This window comes from Corythoichthys intestinalis, chromosome 3 (genome assembly GCF_030265065.1).
Source record: "Corythoichthys intestinalis isolate RoL2023-P3 chromosome 3, ASM3026506v1, whole genome shotgun sequence".
Lineage (NCBI taxonomy): Eukaryota > Metazoa > Chordata > Actinopteri > Syngnathiformes > Syngnathidae > Corythoichthys > Corythoichthys intestinalis.
The window spans coordinates 22,675,252-22,696,267 of record NC_080397.1 but is presented as its reverse complement, the minus strand read 5'-3'; the positions used below and the strand labels follow the sequence as shown (position 1 = coordinate 22,696,267).

General features: G+C 39.5%; 1 protein-coding gene across 1 annotated transcript; it reads left to right on the top strand.

Moving 5' to 3' along the window:
• Positions 1-6,175: 6,175 nt before the first annotated feature.
• Positions 6,176-20,513, top strand: pheta1 (PH domain containing endocytic trafficking adaptor 1). The gene is made up of 3 exons (XM_057831466.1): positions 6,176-6,290; positions 6,669-6,765; positions 19,438-20,513. Exon 3 carries the CDS (start codon positions 19,460-19,462, stop codon positions 20,273-20,275), a length of 816 nt encoding a protein of 271 aa, XP_057687449.1. The 5' UTR covers positions 6,176-6,290; positions 6,669-6,765; positions 19,438-19,459; the 3' UTR covers positions 20,276-20,513.
• The last annotated feature ends 503 nt before the right edge of the window (positions 20,514-21,016 follow it).

Genomic DNA, 21,016 nt, shown 5'->3' with positions numbered 1-21,016 from the left:
CAGCATGGCAAGGTTGTTAAAGTTAAGCGTACTGGTAGACCGAGGAAGACATCCAAACGTCATGACAAACAACTAAAGGCCATATGTTTTGAAAACAGAAGATGATTAATAAGACAAAGGAAGAAGAAATGGGAGGAAGCTGGAGTCAAGGTATGTGACAGAACTGAGCAAAATCGCCTGAAGGAAATGGGGATTTTCATACAGGAAAGCTAAAAGGAAACCATCATTGACACTTAAACAGAAAAGAACAAAACTGCAATTGGCTAAGGAGAGGCAATCATGGACTGTGAATGACAGGATGAAGGTTATTTTCAGTGATGATTCAAGAATCTGCATTGGACAAGGTGATGATGCTGGAACTTTTGTTTAGTGCCGTTCCAGTGAGATTTACAAAGATGACTGCCTAAAGAAAAACATCAAAATTCCCTCAGTCCTTGATGATATGGGGCTGCATTTCAGGCAAAGGCACTGGGGAGATGGCTGTGGTTAAATCCTCAATAAATGCACAAGTTTACATTGAAATTTTAGACAGCTTTCTTGTCCCTTCAATTGAAAATATGTTTGGGGCTAATGAAATCATTTTCCAAGATGACAATACATCATGCCACAGAGCTAAAACTGTTAAAGCATTCCTTGGAGAAAGACTCATACAGTCAATGTCATGGCCTCCAAATAGCCCAGATCTCAACCCTATTGAAAACTTGTGGTGGAATTTTTTTTTTTTTAAATGGTCCACAGCAAGGCTCCGACCTGCAATGATGATCTGGGAACTGCAATCAAAGAAGATTGGCATTAAATTGATGAAGAATACTGTTTGTCACTCATCAAGTCCATGCCTCAGACACTGCAAGCTGTCGTAAAAGCCAGAGGTGGTACAACTAAATACTAGAAATTTGTTTTGATTGTTACTTCTTTGTTTGTTTCTCATGATTCCATATAATTTTCCTCATAATGGAGTGATTCTAAATTTATTTCCCTGCACTTGCTCTATAAAAGTAACATATACTGATGACCACAATGTTTTTATTCATTTCTTTTAGTGTTTCTGAATGCCAAGGAGTTGCACTTTTGAACTAATTCATTATTTTTTTCAAGCTTTTTATCTGAGTTTGTTCTACATAATAAAATGTCTGAGTGAGTGCTCGTCAGAGACTGGTGATGCCATACTTTTTGCCAGGGGTTGTAGATTGTCTTCCCATATGTTGTGAGAATAGAACTGACCCTACCATTATTAAGTGGATTATTTTTATTGTGTTCAAACTTACTTGAATATGCCGGTCCATTTTTTCCCCTTCCTCAAACGCACATTTGATTGGCTGATGACTTGACCCACCCCTGACACACACACGCTCACGCTCACACAGCCCCGACAGAAATACATGTTGACAAGATGCCGCCACCTTCGAGGAGGGATGTTAGACGTTTATTTTTCGACGAGCAGCAACCACTGTAAATTATTTAAAAAGACGCCAATGTTGTGGAGGTGGGAAACACACCACTAATTTTACTACTGAAAGTCTGACCTGCATCAGAGTTAGTGTAACATTAAACTGTGTGAACTTGCTAACCTGATAAACTCGAGTGGGAAGCTGCTTCGAGAGAAGTGTCCTTCTGTTTGTATTTTCTACTGTTAACATTAATTAAACTGTGAGAAATGTAGTGAACTCTGCTGGAAACTAAAGAACTAGGAAAAACGTGAGCAAGAAGCTGCTTAGAGAGAGAGATGGGTGCTGCATAGCTTTTTAAGTTGCTCATACAACACGACATACACATAACAGAATAATAGCTGTACATAAAAAAAACAAATTTTTTTGCCGCGAGCTACCCACACTAGCATTGCGATTGACTGGTCGATCGTGATCGATGTAATGAGAACCCCTGATTTAGCATATTGATTACTTCATCTTATATTAATATTATATTATTATCATTTCTCATGTTAATGAGAAATGTAGCCATTCCGAGCAAAAAGTGTACAAGCAGGTTATGCTGTTGTATTGTCACTACGCCCTTGGTTCAGGCCCGGAGGCTGGGATGAACTGCCTATTTGCGCAGGAACAATATAAACTCTGCCCCTGCTCGTGGCTCAGCCGGGGACTTAACTTGATGCTATACTGTCTACTATTGTAATCACTTAATACACAATCTAATAATAACTGTCATATCCTGGAGTTGAAATGTTCTTTGAATATTATCTTAAATAAATTTTCAAGGTATGGATTGAAGCAGTGGTGGAACAAAATAGATCAGGGCCCGGAGTGAGGAAGAAGACCGGGGCCCTTAAAGCTGACGGGGGGCTAGCAGAGATATCGAGGCCCGCTGCCATATTTATGATGCTGCGATCCAATTAGAAAAGCCAGCGCAACATGAAAAAGCTTTTTGGCCCATCTCCTCTTCACCTAGGCCCTCGAGAGGCATAGCCAGCACCTCCCCAAGCTCCACCCCAGGATTGAGGTTGTTATAGTCAATTGTTACTTTATTAGACACGCCAACACCTTCCCATGGAATCCAATCAAAGCTCATTTTAATTAAGAGAGGTAATAAGGGACACTGTGGTCACTATCATGAAAAATGTCCATTCATGTTTTTCGCGATGAAAAAAAATAAAGCAATTAATTCTGTCTTCAGTGTCGATAATACAATTGTAAAGAGACTTAAGAGGACTCTTGCACAGAAGATTAAAACCTAATGATGATTACTTTGTGCAGTTATTGTATAACCTCTTTATAAATTATGCATGTGCTATACTGAGAAATAAGTATCTAGTCATCATTGTATTTGAAATGCTGGATGACTAGTCAGTACGCCGGCTCAATGTTCAGTGATACAGAGTTTGATCCCGGGCTTCAGCCTTCCTTTGTGGAGTTTGCATGTACTCCCCCTTGCCTGTGTGGGTTTTCTACGGGAATTGCGATTTCCTCCCAACTTCTAAAAGAACCTCGCTTCTTGCCCATTGCCAACTGAGACAGGCTCCAGCACCCTCACGACCCTTATAAGGACAAGTGGTACAGTACATGATTAAATGTATGTATATTAAGGAGGATGCACATTGTAATATCTGAAATTAGTGCATGCGTACCTAATGTTGAAAGTCTAATACAGTATTTATGAAGAATATTGTTTATTTTATTTAGTGTGCATCATATTATAGAAACATTTTTACATTAACCCTTTCATGCATGAGTTGCGATTTAATGTCATTGGCATGCAATGAGTTAAATTCTATGAAAAAAATCTAGAGTGTTACTTGGGGCCATAACTAAAGTGAATTTCTATTTTTAATAATCAATTTAGATTTTATTAGAATTGCACTGATTTATTTAGAATATAGAAATAACAAACAAAAAAAACAATAATGACTGATATTTTTTTTTTTTTTTTTTTTTATGACCAAAAATATTCACTTCTTCACAACTTTTGAATAGCTGTCCAATGTAGAGACCACAGTTCCTTAAAGGGTTAAATTATTATTCAAATATAATGTATTTTTGATCACAAAATGTTTAAATCAATTGTACAATTAATATTACTGTTTTTGAAATGTTTACTACCAATGGCGTAGGTTTGCATAGGAACGATAGGGACATATCACTTCAAATTTTTCAGGATACCCCTATTGTCCCCACCAACTTTTAAGCAACCTTATTTGCATCACATAATGACTTCAGTTATATAGGTCATTTAGATTGTCTTCCCATATGCTGTAGGGATAGAACTGACCCTACCATTAGTAACTGAATTCATTATGTTCAGACTTAAATCTACATTTTTCACCTACTGAATGTGGCAGTCGATTTTTTCCCCCTCAAATACACGTTTGATTGGCTGGTGACTTGACACAACACACACGCACTCACAGACCCGACAGAAACACAACACACTGCCTTCTCCGCCCCCTTCGAAGAGGAGGGGTATTAGAAGTTTTTTTTTCAGCCAGCAGGAGCCACTGTAGGTAATGTAAAAAGATGTCATCGTTGTGGAGGTGGGGGACACACCACTAATTTTTCTACTAAAAGTCCAACCTGCATCAGCGTTAGCATAACATTAAACTGTGTGAATGTGCTAACCTGCAAAACTCGAGTAGGAAGCTACTTTGAGAGTAGTGTCCTCCTGTATGTGTTTTCTACTGTTAACGTTAAACTGTGAGAAATGTAGTGAACCGAGGTTTACCCCGTTCTCCGCAGTTTTCATTTTAATTTCTTTATGTGTTCTTAAAGTAGCCCAAAGGAGTTTTCATTTTTTTGTTGAGTTTGGCTGTCTTGTGGACAAAAGCAAAACATAAGCAGTTGTGTTTTACCTGCAGAAACCTTTATTTTTATTTATGTATTTATTTTATTATTCCCCGCCTAGTACGTTTTTTCAGTCATATTGAATTTCTTTATTTATAAAGATAATTTTGAGTGGTCTTAAGACAAATGTTTTTGTTTTTAGCACTCCTGGATAGTTAAGAAATTATTGTCAAGTTTGTATTTATTGTGTGTGTGTTATTTATTATATTTTTTTTAAGTTATGTTCAAATATTGCATTTTAAATTTGCTAATAAAATCCAGACATTTATGCTGGAAGTTTTGAAAATGTTTCTTTAGTAGTTTTTGAAAACAGGTTTAAATCGAACGGTGTATCACCGGAGCCAATACATATGAAACTTCTTATAGGTCAATGCAGATAGCCTATCAATTAATTAGGTTCATATTCGTGAGAAATGTAGCCCTGACCCCGGTTCACCCAATCTGTTTGGTCTTATTAATGTCTCGTCCCCAGCAAAAAGTGTACATGCAGGTTATGATATATCGTCTCTACCAATCAAGGGCGTAGGTTTGCATAGGGACGGTAGAGACATAACACTACCAACTTTTCAGAATGCTTAAATTATCCCCACCAACTTTGAAGCAACCTTATTTGTATGATATAATGACTTCAGTTATATAGGCAAATTAGATTGTCTATGCATATGTTGCAAGGATAGAAATGATCCTCCGCCCCCTTCAAAAACAAGGGATATTAGAATTTTTTCCCCGCTAGTGGCAGTCACTGTAAGTATTGTAAAAAGACGTCAATGTTGTGGAGGTGGGGAACACACCAATAATTTTGCTACTGAAAGTCCCACCTGCATCAGAGTTGGCATGACATTAATCTATTTGAATTTCTCGAACTCGAGGAGGAAACTGCTTTGAGAGAAATATCCTCCTGTATGTTTTCTACTGTTAACATTAAAGGAATTGACCGAAAACCAACAGGAAATGACTTGAAATGCCCCAAAATTAACTCGCTGACTGCCACAGACGGACATAGACTTCCAATCCGTTGAAGTGGAAGGGGCGGCAGTGATAAACTCATTCCTATTCGCAGCAAGTGTGAATGTTCATATAAGCCAATACAGATTTATTTTGCATTAATTATTTAGCCTATCAATTAATTAGGTTCATATTGGGGAGAAATGTAGCTCTGACCCCTGTCCGCCCAATTTGTTTGGTCTTATTAAAACCCCTTCTAGCCTAGTGTATCACATTTGATACACTCAGAATTTCATTATTTTGAGACAAATTTAGAATTTTGAAATAAAATAAAAAAAACAATGATGGATGCAAGTCAACACATGCATCTGCAGGTTCCATGAGAAAAAAAAATCTGGATTTAGCTAGGGTTATAGATATTAGAGTGCTTATTACACATATTCGTTTTGATTTTTCTTTTTCTACAAACTTGAAAAAAAGCACCATTTGGACCTTATTTTTTAAGTTTTGGAATTCTCTGACAATTGCTTCATGTTGCAGGCATTAAGTGGTTAATGTCCCATCCCCAGCGAAAAGTGTACATGCAGGTTATGCTGTTATATCGTCCCTACCAATATTGAGATCAATATTGCTACCAATATGGAGACTAAACCTATGCTCTTGTTCAAATGTAATGCATTTTTGATCTTTTTTTTTTTTCAATTGTAATATTAATATTATTGTACTGTTTTGAAATGTTTGCTACATTATTGTTGATATAATTTGGATTCCAATTAACTATTGCACAAATAAATTTATTATATTTATCTTGCAGCAGCACTGCGGTTTCCCACGTTTCCAAAGGGTGCGCTCGTTTTGTTCTCCCTTCCAACTGTTTTCTGCTGCCGCTTTAGGAAGCCCCGCCCCCGCACATTCCCCGCCCATCTCAAGGGCTACAGGCCAGCAAGACGAACGCTTCTTTTGAGGATCACGTGACATAGGAAAAAGGGAGAGGAGGGTAGACAGATGAACTACGCTACGAGGATTTGAGCCTGATGGTGCATTAAAATTTCACGGGTAACATCTTTCAGAAACCATTTATGCAGTAGACTCCATAATATCAACTTTTAATGCCGCTAGCCGAGATTTCGCGCGTTTCGGGTGGAAAATCTAAACCGCTGACTGAACCATCTCGTCAAACTGGCGGTAAAAACGGTAGAAACAGTGCTAAAAGCAACAAAAAAAGTCTGCTACTATACACTTTATATATATGTCGTAGAGTTTCCTTTTCATTTTACTTCGTGTTATTTTTATCCAGTCGGAAAAGTGCTGATGCGTCAAAAGCTGGTGACAAAGCCAGTGAATCATTTTGGAGGGGGAGGACAGCCCACAGCGGCATGTTATTTTCCAACTAAACGTGATAAATATACGTCGTGTTGTTCTCATTTTCATTAGGGTGTTCTTGAAAATGCTCTAAAAAATGAGATGCCTGGTGGTGACCCTTGGACCTAAATGAGCTGCAGCGGCGATGGAATCAAGAAACCACGTTCACGTAAGTTACTTTTGTTTGGGTGAGCGCCAGCAAGCACTTTTCTTCCATTATTGCCTGCCTGCGGCGTTATTTACTTAACTGCAGATTGAACGGAGTCCTTAGCTTGTTTCATATTACAATGAAGCAAGATTTGGGGCTGCAATTTCATCTAAAAGGTTCAAAATAGCTTCAGTGTTAGCACAAAACCTTCAGGCATTCCTCTTATACATCCGAAAATATTTCGGTATGGCACTTTTGAAAACCTATTTTGCGCTGAAAACCTCACCTTTTTGTAATTCCAACCCCGCATGCCCTCTTGTGGAATGTTTTGGAACTATCCTCCCAGAAAGTTGGTTATATCTTGGGATACTAGGCCAAAGTCTTTTGTTTTGACGCTTGCAACATTAGGGGGAGCCTCCACTGCTAAATAGCGTACCACACGTAACACGTCACCTTTGCTCATTAATATTCACGAAGTTAGCAACTGTTGCTAGGGGGGTCAAGCTTGCGTTTGTCCCTCATTCTAGATGCATGTAAGTAGTGTACGAACGAGATGTTTACTGACCTAAACCTACCAATTCTGTCCGAAAATGAGGTCCCTGGTGCCAAATTCACTAGTAAAGATGTCGACGAACATACAAATGTTCAGTTAAAGAGATGGCTTGAGTGTCGAGGGCTGAAAAAGACGGGAAAAGGAGCCGGCCTGATCTATAGGTAGCTTTTTTTATCGACATCCTTTTCTTGTGTGCATTCCCTTACGCCACTGACAATGACGTTCTCCTTTTTCAACAAGCTCTCCTTTACCACCATATGCCCTGTCTTTTTTATATAATATATCCTCTGGTTGTCTTACGTCTTTGACCGTTCTAGGGGGTAATTTATAGAGCTGTCCCGACTAGTCGACATAGTCGACGTCATCGATGACGTAAATCCGTCGACGAGCACAACATCCCCTCGATGGTTAATGAAGGGTTAAAAAATATATATGCGTGGAAAGTTCAGAATGTCGGACGCTTGGTATGCAAGCTGGGAAAGCGGCACAAAGCAAAAAAAAAAAAAGCGCACCAGAGAGTCCAAAACATTGACTTATTTTTAAAGAAACAAAGGAGGGTACACTGTTGGGTTCTGTCTCTTCAATGCCAAGCTTGGCTGCACGTCGGCCGTGAATGATAACGACAGGAGATTGTAATCTAACTAACTAATGACATGTATTATTAAAGTTGGTAAGCCTGTCGCGATATGCAATGAGTTCATTTATCGCATGGTAAATAAAAATGAGGGCGGTCATTTTCACGGCTGCGTTTTATCGCTGTGCGCGCGTGCGTGCGTCCATTTGTGCGTGCGTGCTGATGGCATATGAGACTTCTCATCAACACGCTGTAGAATTAAAGTTCAGACATACAAAATAAGAAAACACATCTATATTAAACACTATATACGTTAGCATTGCTACATTGAGGTGAATGGGGAAAAAAGACGACCTACTTTAGCCGGCTATAAAACAGGCAACCTTCTCCAAAACTTGCAGTGAAAAGGTGACACTTCAAACATGAAAAATCGCTGGTTAAAAGCATTTGCAAAAGGAAAAAAATCTATTACTGACACCACATGCAATCACAAAAACTGCTTTTTTGCAGAGTGTAAAGCTTAAATTAGCGGTTTAGCGAACGTACTTCCGGTGAGCATTTCAAAATAAAAACATGTCATGTTCGTCATATAAATAACGATTTCGGGAGTTAATCCCACATACTTCAGATTCTACACTAAGAATACCTTTAAAATGACACTCTTTATGAAAAGTCTGATTGGCAATGAATAATTATTATAATAGTATTACATATAGTACTACAGTATACTATAATATTAATGCTAGGTATTTTTTTAAGAATTGTTTTGAATCATGTTGGAGAGGAGAACTCAGTGTTCTGAATCTGTTTACATTCCATTCTTTTGCACAAGTTAATTCTATCAGCATTTGAAGTCATTGTTTATTTGTGATTTATTATTGTTATTTATCTGTTTATTTGTACTTCAGTAAAGAATTTAAGTGTTCCAAAATGTTTTTGTGAATTGATAAGCATCAACAAAAATTTCATTGCTAAATTAGTGAAGAAAAAAAAAATATATAATTTTTTTTAAATTATAAGATTAGTCGACGAATCGTAAAAATAGTCGGCTGACTAATCGGGAGAAAATTAGTCGTTTGGGACAGCCCTAGTAATTTATATTGCTATTTTTGTGTAGCGATCGCAAATGCTACTCAGTGACAGCCAACCAACACTTTTAATTTTGTCATTAATAACAAATCTTAATTCTATAATTTATTTACACTTCCCCCTTCCTAAAGTTTTTTTTTTTTACAACAGAAAATGCAACAACAGTGGCAGTCAGATACCATTTTAATTTTTTTTCAGGTCATTCATTGTCAGACAGAAGAAGCATGGCGAAACGCGTCGCTAAAAAAGAAGTAGAAATATCAAAATGGCTTACCTCTTCGGGGCACGCTTTGGCAGGCAGTGGATCAGCATTGTCATCTGTAGGACCATGGCCCTCAACAAAATGTTTAATGCATAAGAAGGTGAATGGCTTCACCTTGCTGGCGTTAAACTGGTCTCTTGGACGTCCGCACAATTTGATCCATTGTTCACATTTTTTCCTGAGTTTTTGGCTTCGGGAAACGTATAAAGAAAACATCCTTCATATGTTGTAATTAAGGATGCAACAATTCTCGGTTTTACATTGAACCGTTCGATACGCCGTCTTCGATTCAATACGCAAAAACACTCGATCCTAATGAAAAACTCCCAAAATGTATTTTCCGAACTTATTTTTGTCGTCTCTTTCGCTAAAATTTCCAGCGTAACTTTGCCTTGAAAAAACAAACTCCGTCGCTAGCAGCCCCCCTCCTCCCCAAAACTGCATGAAAGGTGGGAGCTTTGGTGCACGAGAATCATTGCCGGCTTCAATATTGTACAGATCAGATGCTTGGCTGCATTTTGGGTGAGCTGATATGCTATCCCCACTCATACATATTAAGCAAAGACTGTCTTTACGGATACGTACAACGAAGTCCGCCAATGTATTGTTGGTTGCTACGAAAAACCTCGCTTTGCTAACCAACATGTTAAGACCGTGGGTCTCAAATAGCTAACTCACGGTTACATGATGAACAATGAGTGGCAAATTAAGAGCGCTGTACTTCAAACTCGTCCTCTTTATGAAAGTCGATTTTTTCAAATGCTGGTGTTGTGCAGTAATGAGCAGACGTGACTTCTTTGGCATTTATTAACTTTTTATAATGCCCGACAACACTCGCGTGCACACACTAGATATCATCAAATAGCAACCTAGATGTGCTACGTTAGACCCCCACCCCCAAGAATGGAAGTTAAGCAGGCCAAATCAATCCACACCAATGACTATAGATAATGCTGCAAATATTGTTAATTCAGTAGGTAACACAGATGGACTCGGACCACAAAGAAGATGTTTTTCTCATGTGGTAAACATACCTGCTAAGAATCGCAATCAACAGTGTGCCCCGCCTCACTTTACAAACAGTAAAGGTTGTTATCAGCACTTTTATACAAAATCTCTTCAGATCATAAGACGTAAGCACATAAATATTATGCACTATAATGCAAGTTTATATGATGGCATTGTTATTTTTGCTTGTTAGCAAAATAAAAAAACATTTTAAAAAAATTCTTTTATTTTTTTGTTTCAGAGCATTAAATGTATTGAATTGATTCGAAAATCGTGTCCCTCGTATCGAAAATCGTATCGAAAATGCATCCGTAGTCGTAATGTCTAGAGTCATTTCTACAAGTTCCATAGCAGCAGTGTTTACTCGGCATGTTCTTTTTTTGAAAGATTACCGACAGAAAACAAGCAGTACTAACATGGGTTGTATGCGAGGGCGCTTCTATCTTGACCCCCTTCCGGTTTACGATGGTGACGTCACGCAGCTTTGCGGTCTAAAAATAGCATTCGTGCGGTACGCTATTCATAGCCACTGTGGCTAGTTTAGGTTACATGTTGATGATTTAATTAATGGGTAATTTTCACAGTGATGATGATGAGAAATGATGTGTGAATTTAATTTTTACTTGTTCAGTTGTTGTTTACCTCTTGTTAGACATGGCAGGGGTGGGCAAACTATTCCACAAAGGGCCGCAGTGGGTGCGGGTTTTTGTTGCAACCCATTAAGAGGACACATTTTCACCAATCTGCTGTTTTACAATTGCAATCAGTCGATTGCAGTCAGGTGCTTCTCATTTCTGCTGAACCCTCATTGGTTATACTATCTGTGCTGGGTCAGTTGGAACAGACCAGGACGCACAGCGGCCCTTGAGGACCGGTTTGCCCACCCCTGTTATAAGGTATACCGTATTATGAAAACGTCAAGGTTTCAAAAGCGCAAAAATTTTCTGTCATACCGTCCGTAAGGAATTAGCTATTTCTATGTCCCAAAAATGCATGCAGATATCACTGGCTAGCAGCTGCAAGGCTCAAGCCTCAGTGTCAATGAGTCAGCTGTGGTACGTGTTAGCTGGAGGAGGGAAAACTGAATATTTTTCCCCCATCGAAGAAAACGAAATCGTCGGTATGGGAATATTTCGGTTACAGAAAAGTTACAGACGGCCGCGGCTTAGGAGTAGGGCCAACCGACTTGTAAAACATGTTTGCAGAGGGTGGCTGCCGAGGAGGCAATACCTCCAATATGATGTCCCTTTTATACAAAAAGGTTAGTAAACACTGTCATGAACGTTTCCCACCAGCTACGAGAGTTAACTCCAGTGTGTTTAGTGTGTCTAACGGTGGTAAAACGTGGTGTTTTTATCTTTCTGGTAACTGTGTTGAGAAAGAGAGTGTGTGTATAATGTAAACATGATAGGAGTCAAACACATGTGCTTTTTATGGAAAATAATTCAATTATTTTTGTTGTGATGGTAATAATGTTGAGCTTTGGTTGTGGGTTTAGGCTCACATAAAGGACTGCATTTATTTTAATTTGATTTAGAATATATTTTTTTTTATTTTAACTAAAAATCTGACTTATGTTCCAATTTGCTAATATGTTTTGGGGAAAAAAATCTGTTCAATGGAAAAAAGTTCTTGTTTTTTAAACCCAGATATCCCGTAGTAATACATTTACGATAATTGCAGTACTGTGAAACCATGATGTTTTGGCTTACGGTTATCATATCGTCAGAATATCATACCGGCACATGCCTACCTTTTATATAGTATTACTTGTAATGCCATTATTTTTTTTCCATTTTGTTTTTACAATGACAAAAAGTAACAGTCAATGACGAAAACTGTCAGTTTTTTTTCCTTTGTGTTTTTCAATGACACCAAATAAAAGTCAATAACGAAATATACATTTTAAAAATTTATTTTACTTTGTATTAATTTATTTCTTAAATCCGTAGTGCTGCTTGGTCATGGCCGAGGACAAGATTATCATGCCGGAAGATTTAATTGGAATAAAAAAAACCTGACTACATTTTAAAAAAATAACAATTTAGTAAATACATGCAAGATTTTTGTAATGATTAATTACAGTATATCCGAACATTCAACTGTTCTAATGCTAAGATAGGGAAGAATGAGTTTGTTGTAAATGCACTGGTCCCCATATATTCTTGGAGAAAAAAAAAAAAAACTATATCAAATACTGTAATGTCTAGCAAATAATTTTGCGAACTTTCAAACGATTGCTCGCAGCGACTGTTATGAGAATCACTGATATAAACTCGTGGTAAAAGCATATGTGTCCACTGTGACTAGAGTTGTTTACTTAAGGCTGTGACCCAGTTTACGGTCGCACATGTGACTCCGGAGCAAAGTTTATCCTGTTGTGAAAGATGTTTAAATCCCCTAAATAACATGTGGCAAACTCATGCCCTGGGGTCCTGAGCCATCCTGAGAAATTATTGTTTTATGGCCCACAACAACAAATGAAGTTTGTTTACTTCCTGCTTTTTTGCTAAATTGATTCATTGATTTCAATTGAATTAACTTTAATTTGATCATACTTTAAGAACCTATTCCACCAAGTACCTTCTTATAACAATCAAATGCATGTGCCTTTTTGCACTCAATATTCGGATTGTTGTAACGATTAATCGTGTAATTCAAAACAATTCAATTCCTAAGAACGGTCAAAGCAAAATCTTTGTCTCGAGGCTTCACATGGCCAATCAATAGATATATCTACATCACTGGTTCTTAACCTTGCTAAAGGTACCAAACCCCACGAATTTCACATATGCAATCACGGAACCCTTTGGAATTAGATAATTAAAACAACAAAAAAATCAAACTCAATATAGCTCACCGAATATCTAAGCGAATTCCCGTTCAGCGTTCTTCTCATTTTGACAGCATGTTTTTAACAGGTAGAAATTTGAGTCCACGCTACCCATCAGTCTGTTATACTTCTTCATACCAAGTGTGAGTCATCCTTCCACTGAGCAAAACGGTTTTTCCTTCCATCAGATAGAGGACAAGTAGTTGAAAGAAATGGAATAAAGCTTGTAAATTGGGGGCAAGCTAGTCAAAAACCTAATCTAACACACTACTTTGCTTAGATTTAGTCGGCGTACGACAATAGGGACCTCTGGGTCCTTTGCCGAACCCCTTAGAGTTACTCACCGAACCCTTGGGGTTCGATCGAACCCAGGTTAAGAACCACTGATCTCAATACTATGTAACTTGATTTGAGCAACATAGATCATAAATATTCTGGTAAGATCACTTTAGAGTGGCCACCACCCATTTTATGGCGCTCATGACGAGGCAGGCAGGATCAATTCCTGCCTATAACGTGTAAGTAGAAGAACCTCCTTCCACCCACTTCACTAAGAGGGACAAGTAATAGCAAGTTATTACATTAAAGGTCATTCAAACTAATAGCATAACTACAAATTATTGAAACAAGTTGAACAGTAACTAAGGAAATAATTAGCACAGAACATGAGGGAGGCGTTAGGCTAGCCTGGTACTCCAGACTCACCGCTGTTCCAGCTATTGAGTCTGGCCACCATTAAGCGGATAAAATTTCCAGGGCGGAGCAAGCCACAGCAAACAGACAGCGGAGTGGACCAATCAGCGACGGGCGGGACGAGGGACTTGCGCGCGGAAGTAAACATACGATGAGAACGGAGTTTATTCAACATGGCTAGCGCCAGAGGCGTAGCGCCCCATTAGGCATACGCAGGCAATTGCCTAGGGCCCCCAGCCAGCAGGGGCCCCCAGTGGGCCAACAGATTTGGCACACAAAGATTTAGCACACTCAGCTTCACCGCAGTGTCGTAGCTACAATTATTGGGAGTGATTCAATACCATGGAATCTATTTGACAGATTATCAAACAATTCTGTTATCAGTCCCAATTAGCCTACATGTTTAAGCTAGTTCAATCAGTTTTAACACGTGTATGTGCAAAGAGTGATTCACCAAGAACTTTATGAAAAGTCCTAGCTGTAATATTTTATGTTGGTTTTCACAGGCCACCTCATTATTCATGTGACTACTTAAAGAAATGGTGATTTTTCCAAGAAAGTCTATTAATGGGTCTATCGTATTCGTCGTTGAATACTCTATAAGAAAAATATAACATATGCATCTAAAATAATCCTAAACGATTTTATTAGCAATTTTAATACTCCTTTTAGCAAGGTTCCTTATGTATGCGGTATGCCGCTGCGTAAGTTCCCATAGCAACCAGTCCTGTTATTGTCCTACGTCACAAGCGCTGCATATTCTGAGAACGAGAATAGGCGTAAGCGTAAGGTGCGCATTTCGAGCAGAGGACGGCCACCCCACCTGTTAGAGGATTAATCTGTGCATCCATGAACGAATGTAAGTATTTCCTCCTCATGCCATAAAGTTCTTATGATAAGTTAGAGCCGTTATCAGCGCGACCGTTTCGTGTTATTCCTGTTCCGTCGGCTGGTTGATCCCACTCATTCTCGCTGCATCGAGGAGACCGTTCTTTACATTATATTCGCATTGCACATTTGCTTTAAGAGGGAAGGTGTTAGTTTAGCATCTTAAAATGATGTTGTACATCCATATGAGTGTAAAGTGCTTAGTTTTTGCCACTTTTATGGCCAAGATGACCGCACACAGCGCGCACCCGAATCCCCCGCCCCCCCCCCCCCCCCGCCCCCCCACCTTCTTGTTCATTTTACTGCGCAAATATGTATGTATTAATGCAATTGGGGGGGGGGCACTTTGAGTGTCCTTAAAAGCGCTCTATGAGAGCGAGCCGTTATTAGACTTTTATTAAATATGCTATTGCTCCAAGTCCAACTGTCCCCCTTACTTGCACATGCTCAAAGGGCCCCATGTTGCCTGGGGCCCCCGGGGACCCTTGCTACGCCTCTGGCTAGCGCGAGACAGACTGTTGTCAATGACTTTTGTCGTTGTGTTTTTGGTAATCTAAAACTGATTTTACCGTGGATTGGAACATATCCTCGGCTCTCCTGTTCGCCATCTGTGTTGTTGTGGAGATGACTTCCGACGCAGAAGAGTGACGTTGCTCGTTAAGAACACGTCACGCAAATAAACTAATCTGATTTGTCGATTGATTTTGTACTTGCTCGAGAGGCCGTTAATGGGCTGGGTCCCAGACTATACTCTCAGTGTTTGGAAAAACACAGGGAGAACAGTCTGGCCGTGCCAGGCAAGCGTTAGGCATGTTGGATGACATCATGACAACAATTTTTACACCAGGTGGCAGCAGAGGTTTTCTCTCCGGAGGGAAAGTGAAAGATGCGAAAATTGCGCAGTGATGGCCAAAAGAAGCTTGTCGGAGCAATGAAACTTTGCAGCCCGTCACTACTCAATTGTGACAGGCTACCAGATTACGACAGACTGATACTGGCGCATGCGCGAACCAATGTCATTTTCTCTTGCGCGATGAAAACAAATATGCAGTGGTTTGAAAAAGTATCTGAACCTTTTGGAATTTCGCGCATTACTGCATAAAATCACCATCAAATCTGATCTGATCCTTGTCAAAATCACTCAGATGAAAAAACAGTGTCTATTTTAACTAAAACCACTCAAACATTTATAGGTTTTCCTATTTTAATGAGGATAGTATGCAAACAATGACAGAAGGAGGAAAAATACGTAAGTGAACCCCCCCGTCGCAGCAATAACTTCATCCAGACGCTTCCAGTAGATGCAGATCAGTCTGGCAAATCGATCAGGACTAATCTTGACCCATTCAGCTCTACAAAACTCCTGTAGTTGGTCAGATTCCTGGGATGTCTGGCATGAATCGCTGTCTCTAGGTCATGCCACAGCATCTCAATGGGGTTCAAGTCTGGACTTTGACTTGGTCAGTCCAAAACGTGTATTTTGTTGTTTTGAAACCATTTTTAGGTTGATTTTTCTTTTTTGGGGGGATCATTGTCTTGTTGCAGCATCCATCCTCTTTTCAGCTTCAACTGTCTGACATATGGCCTCAGGTTTTCCAGCAAAACATCCTGATAAACCTTTGAATTCATTCTTTAATGATTGCAAGTTGTCCAGGCCCTGAGGCAGGAAAACATTCCCAAATCATGATGCTCCCTCCACCATACTTCACTGTGGGGATGAGGTGTTGATGTTGGTGAGCTGTTTCATTTTTCCTCCACACATGACGTGTGGTACCCCCAAACAATTCAACTTTGGTTTCATCAGTCCACTAAATATTTTGCCTAAACTTCTGTGGAGTATCCAAGTGCTTTTTTGCGAACATTAAACAAGCAACAATGTTTTTTTTTTTGTTTTTTTTTTTTTTAGACAGCAATGGCTTCTTCTGTGGAGTCCTCCTATGAACACCATTCTTGGCCATAGTTTTACATATGGTTGATGTGTGCACAGTGATATTGGACTGTGCCAGTGATTTCTGTAAGTCTTTAGCAGACACTTTAGGGTTCTTTTTTACCTCTCTGAGTATTCTACGCTTAACTCTTACATCATCTTTGATGGACAGCCACTTGGGAGAGATGCAACAGTGCCAAACCCTTCCAATTTGTAGACAACTTCTCTGATTGTCGATTGATTAACATCCAGACTTTTAGAGATGGTTTTGTATCCTTTCTCAGCTTTATACAAATCAACAATCCTTGATCGCAGGTCTTCAGACAGCTTATTGACCAAGCCATGATGCACATCAGATAATGTTTCTCATCAAGACAATTCTTACCAGGTGTGTGTTTTATGGTGGGCAGGGCAGCTTTAAACCACTCATCAGTGATTGGGCACACACCTGACATAGATTTCTTGGTACAAATTGGTTTCAATTGCTCTTGAAGTCTCCTTAGGCAGAGGGTTCACTTACTTATTTTTCCCCCTTCTGTCATTGCTTGCATGCTATCCTCATTGAATTATGAAAACCTATAAATGTCTGGTTTTAGATAAAGCAGACACTGTTTTTACATCTGTGTGATTTTGACAAAGATCAGATCACATTTGTTTGAGATTTTATGCAGAAATGTGAGAAATTCCAAAGGTTCAGATACGTTTTCATACCACTGTAGATATGTACGTAGGCATGTGCTGGTACGATATTGTGACGGTATGATTACATTAAACTAAAATATCACGGTATCTTGGTATTGCAATTACAGCTCTATAATGTGTTACTTTGAGATATCTGGGTTTAAAAAAAGAAAATCACTTTTTTTCATTGAACAGGATTTTTATTTTTCAAAACCTATTAGATTACTGGAACATAAGTATAATGTTAAGTTAAAATAAATTTAAAAAAATATTTAAAAGAAATGCAGGTGGTGAGCCTTGAGGTGAGCCTAAACCCACAGCCACAGCTCAACGTTATTACCTTCAGAACAAAACTAATTATTTTCCATAAAAAGCATGTGTGTATGACTCGTATCATGTTTACATTATATACACACTCTCTTTCTCAACACAGACAGTTGCCAGAGAGAAAAAAACTACATGTTTTACCACCGCTACACAAACTAAACATGTTGGAGTTAACTCTCATAGCTGGTTTGAAACGTTTATGACAGTGTTTACAAACCTTTAATCTTGTATCAATGCAAAATCATTTTGGAGGTATTGTTTCCTCGGCAGCCGCCTGTTTTACATGTCAGTTGGCCCTCCTCCTCTATGCCGCGGCCATCTGTAGCTTTTCTGTAGCCGAAGTATTCCCATACCAGTGATTTCGTTTTCTTCGATAAGGGAAATAGTTCAGGAGTTTCACCTCCTCCAGCCATCGTGTAGAACAGCTGACTCACACTGAGCAACAACCGGTGTGGGAGGGTTGAGCCTTGCATCTACAAGTGAGGGATTTCTCCATGCATTTTTGACATAAAAAAGTTAATACCTTAGAAACGGTATGACGGAAAATTTTTGTGGGTTTTAAACATTGACGTTTTCATACCACGCTATACCTTATAACCAGTAATCGGCATATGTTTAATAAGAGGTAAACAACAACTGAACAGTAAAAAAAATAAAATCTACACAAGATTTCTCATCTTCATCACTTTAAAAATTACCCATTAATGAAATCATCAACATGTAACCTAAACAAACCACCGTGGCTATGAATTTAGCAGTGCAGGCTCCCCCCAATGTTGTCAGCATCAAAACAAAAATCGAAGACTTTTTAAACTGCACTGTTTAAATTTTTGAAAGACATTACGTTTATGTATAGATCCGAAGGTTGAAGACATGGGCGCTACATATTCTTGTACACTGGATGGCGGTATGCACCTGAAAGTTGCTTACAATCCCACATTAATCAAAAGATTGTTTTACATGCCGCCATGTACCGAAGATGATTTATATGTTAAATTCAGACATATAAAAACATTATTATTCAACCCACATGAGAGACAATTCGATGAATAATTCATTTATATGTCCGAATCTCTCGCGTTTATAAGCATAACTGTGCTGAAGCTAAGCATACATGTATTTCGATTTCCAATCAGATTTTTTTTTTGTGATGTTTTGTTGATTCGAATGCAACAGACCATTACAAATAGCCCTAAAGCAAAAAAAATAAATAAATAAAATGCAACCGGTATTAAATACAGTATATCCTTTATATTTTGGTTTATAACAATAATTGTATTGCAACAAATTTTTTCTGCCAATCAGATTATGAAAATACAGGTGATTCAAAAAGAATGTGCCAAAATCATCATGCATTTATTCATTTTAAAATCATTGAAATAGACTGAATTAGCAGTCATTTGATACAGGAATTATCCTTGTTTAACTGGTTGTCAATTGCAATTTGTCTTTGTCGGAAAATCATTCGTTTATTTACGCTCAAAATGGCAACTCCAGCAATCAACACAGTGGATGAGAATATCCTGAAGCGCGTTTGGGAGGAATTTTCATATTTGCTTGATGTTGTCTGTGCCGCTGGTGGTGGTCACATTGCGCACTTGTATAACATGATATAAAAACCTAAGTTATGTACAATACTTGCATCCAGCCAGTTATTAATTATTATTATTATTTTTAAATATACCTCAATGCTTTTGGCACATTCTTTTTGAGTCACCCATTACATTAAAGAACCTATGAAATGCAAAGATTTTTGACAGTGGTAACAGCCCTGTAATGGAAAGCTAACTAGAGTGACCTGCCAGGAAAATGACTCATCATCATTGCTTTGTATTTGCCTTTCCATTTGCTGATGCAGATGAATTGATCACACGGTGAAGATGAAGCTGAACGAACGCAGCGTGGCCCACTACGCCACGTGCGACTCGCCGCCTGACAAAACGGGCTTCCTCTTCAAGAAGGGCGAGCGCAACACTGCGTATCACCGCCGCTGGTTTGTCCTCAAGGGCAACATGCTCTTCTACTTCGAGGAGCGCGATTCCCGAGAGCCCATCGGCGTCATCGTCCTGGAGGGCTGCACCGTGGAACTGTGCGAATCGGCCGAGGAGTTCGCCTTCGCCGTCAAGTTCGACTGCGCCAAGGCTCGTGTGTACAAGATGGCGGCCGACAGCCAAGCGGCCATGGAGTCGTGGGTCAAGGCGTTGTCGCGGGCCAGCTTCGACTACATGAGGCTGGTGGTCAAGGAGCTGGAAAGGCAGCTGGAGGAGATCCAGGAAGCCACTGGGATAGGCCTGCAGAACAGGTCCAGGTCTGCAAAGCGAGCTGCCAAATCTAGATCTTCTTCTTCGTCCTCATCCTTGTCCACATCGTCGTCCAGCTCCGGGCAAAAGAATCACCAGGATGAGGTCCAGATCATGTCGGGAGGTCCAAAGGAGAACGGCGTCGCCTGGAGCAAGCCGTACTTAGCTAACGGTTTGTCCGATGGGGCGTCTTCCTGCGTGGCCTGGGAGGGCGGAGCCGAATCCGAGAATACTCACAGGGCCAATGGGGTCAGGGCTCCCCCTGTTCCCCCCAGAAGAAGAGGAGCCTCTCTGGAAAGCCCCTTCTCCCCCGGCACAGGATGCTTCTCCAAGCTCCACGATTGGTACGGACTCGAGGTGGAGGAAGTGAGAGCTCGGTGGCTGCAGAGTCAGTGAACCCGTGGAGATGGCTCACATTTTCCAAGATTAGCCTGTTCCGTTGTTCCATTTTCCAGGGCGGAGGCAGACATCGGGGTCTGTCCCCGATGACTTACTGCTAAAAGTGGAGTACGCCCTAGAATGTTTCAAATTCTCATCACAAGACACTTTTTATACTGCCTGTTGGGGTGGGGGGGATTCAACCCTATGTTTTGTGCCTTTAAAAGTAGTAACAAAATTTCCACTGCCTGCAAAACATGGCAACCCCCCCTCCTTTTTTTTTTTTTTTTTTTTTAAATTTTTAATTTTTTTTTTTTTTTTTTATGGGTCACTGTTTGTCTAAACAGCACTAAACACAATAGTTTCAAGTCAACCCCACAAATCTTTGGGAGGCTGTCGAATTTTAGATCACTTGTGTCAAAGCTGGCATTTTCCCCACTTTGTTGTGTGGAAAGAGGAGCATCAAGTAAATTTTGCAGCTTTCCTCTTTTGGTTGGCAAAACCAAATTTTCACTAGCTGAAAAAGTAACCAACCTTCTTCATTCTTTTGTTTCCATGTCACTTTTTTAGGTAAATGGTACTGACATAGAGCAGGGGAACAAAGTTGACTCGTTACTTTTCCGGCTTAAGAAGTACTAGTTTCTTACTACTACTTCTTAATGTTATTAAGTTTCCTAACTTCCTTGCTCTTGTGCTGTCATCGATCTGATTGCGCACTATCTTGTGTTGCTGGGTATTATGTAAAGTTGATAAAGTGTT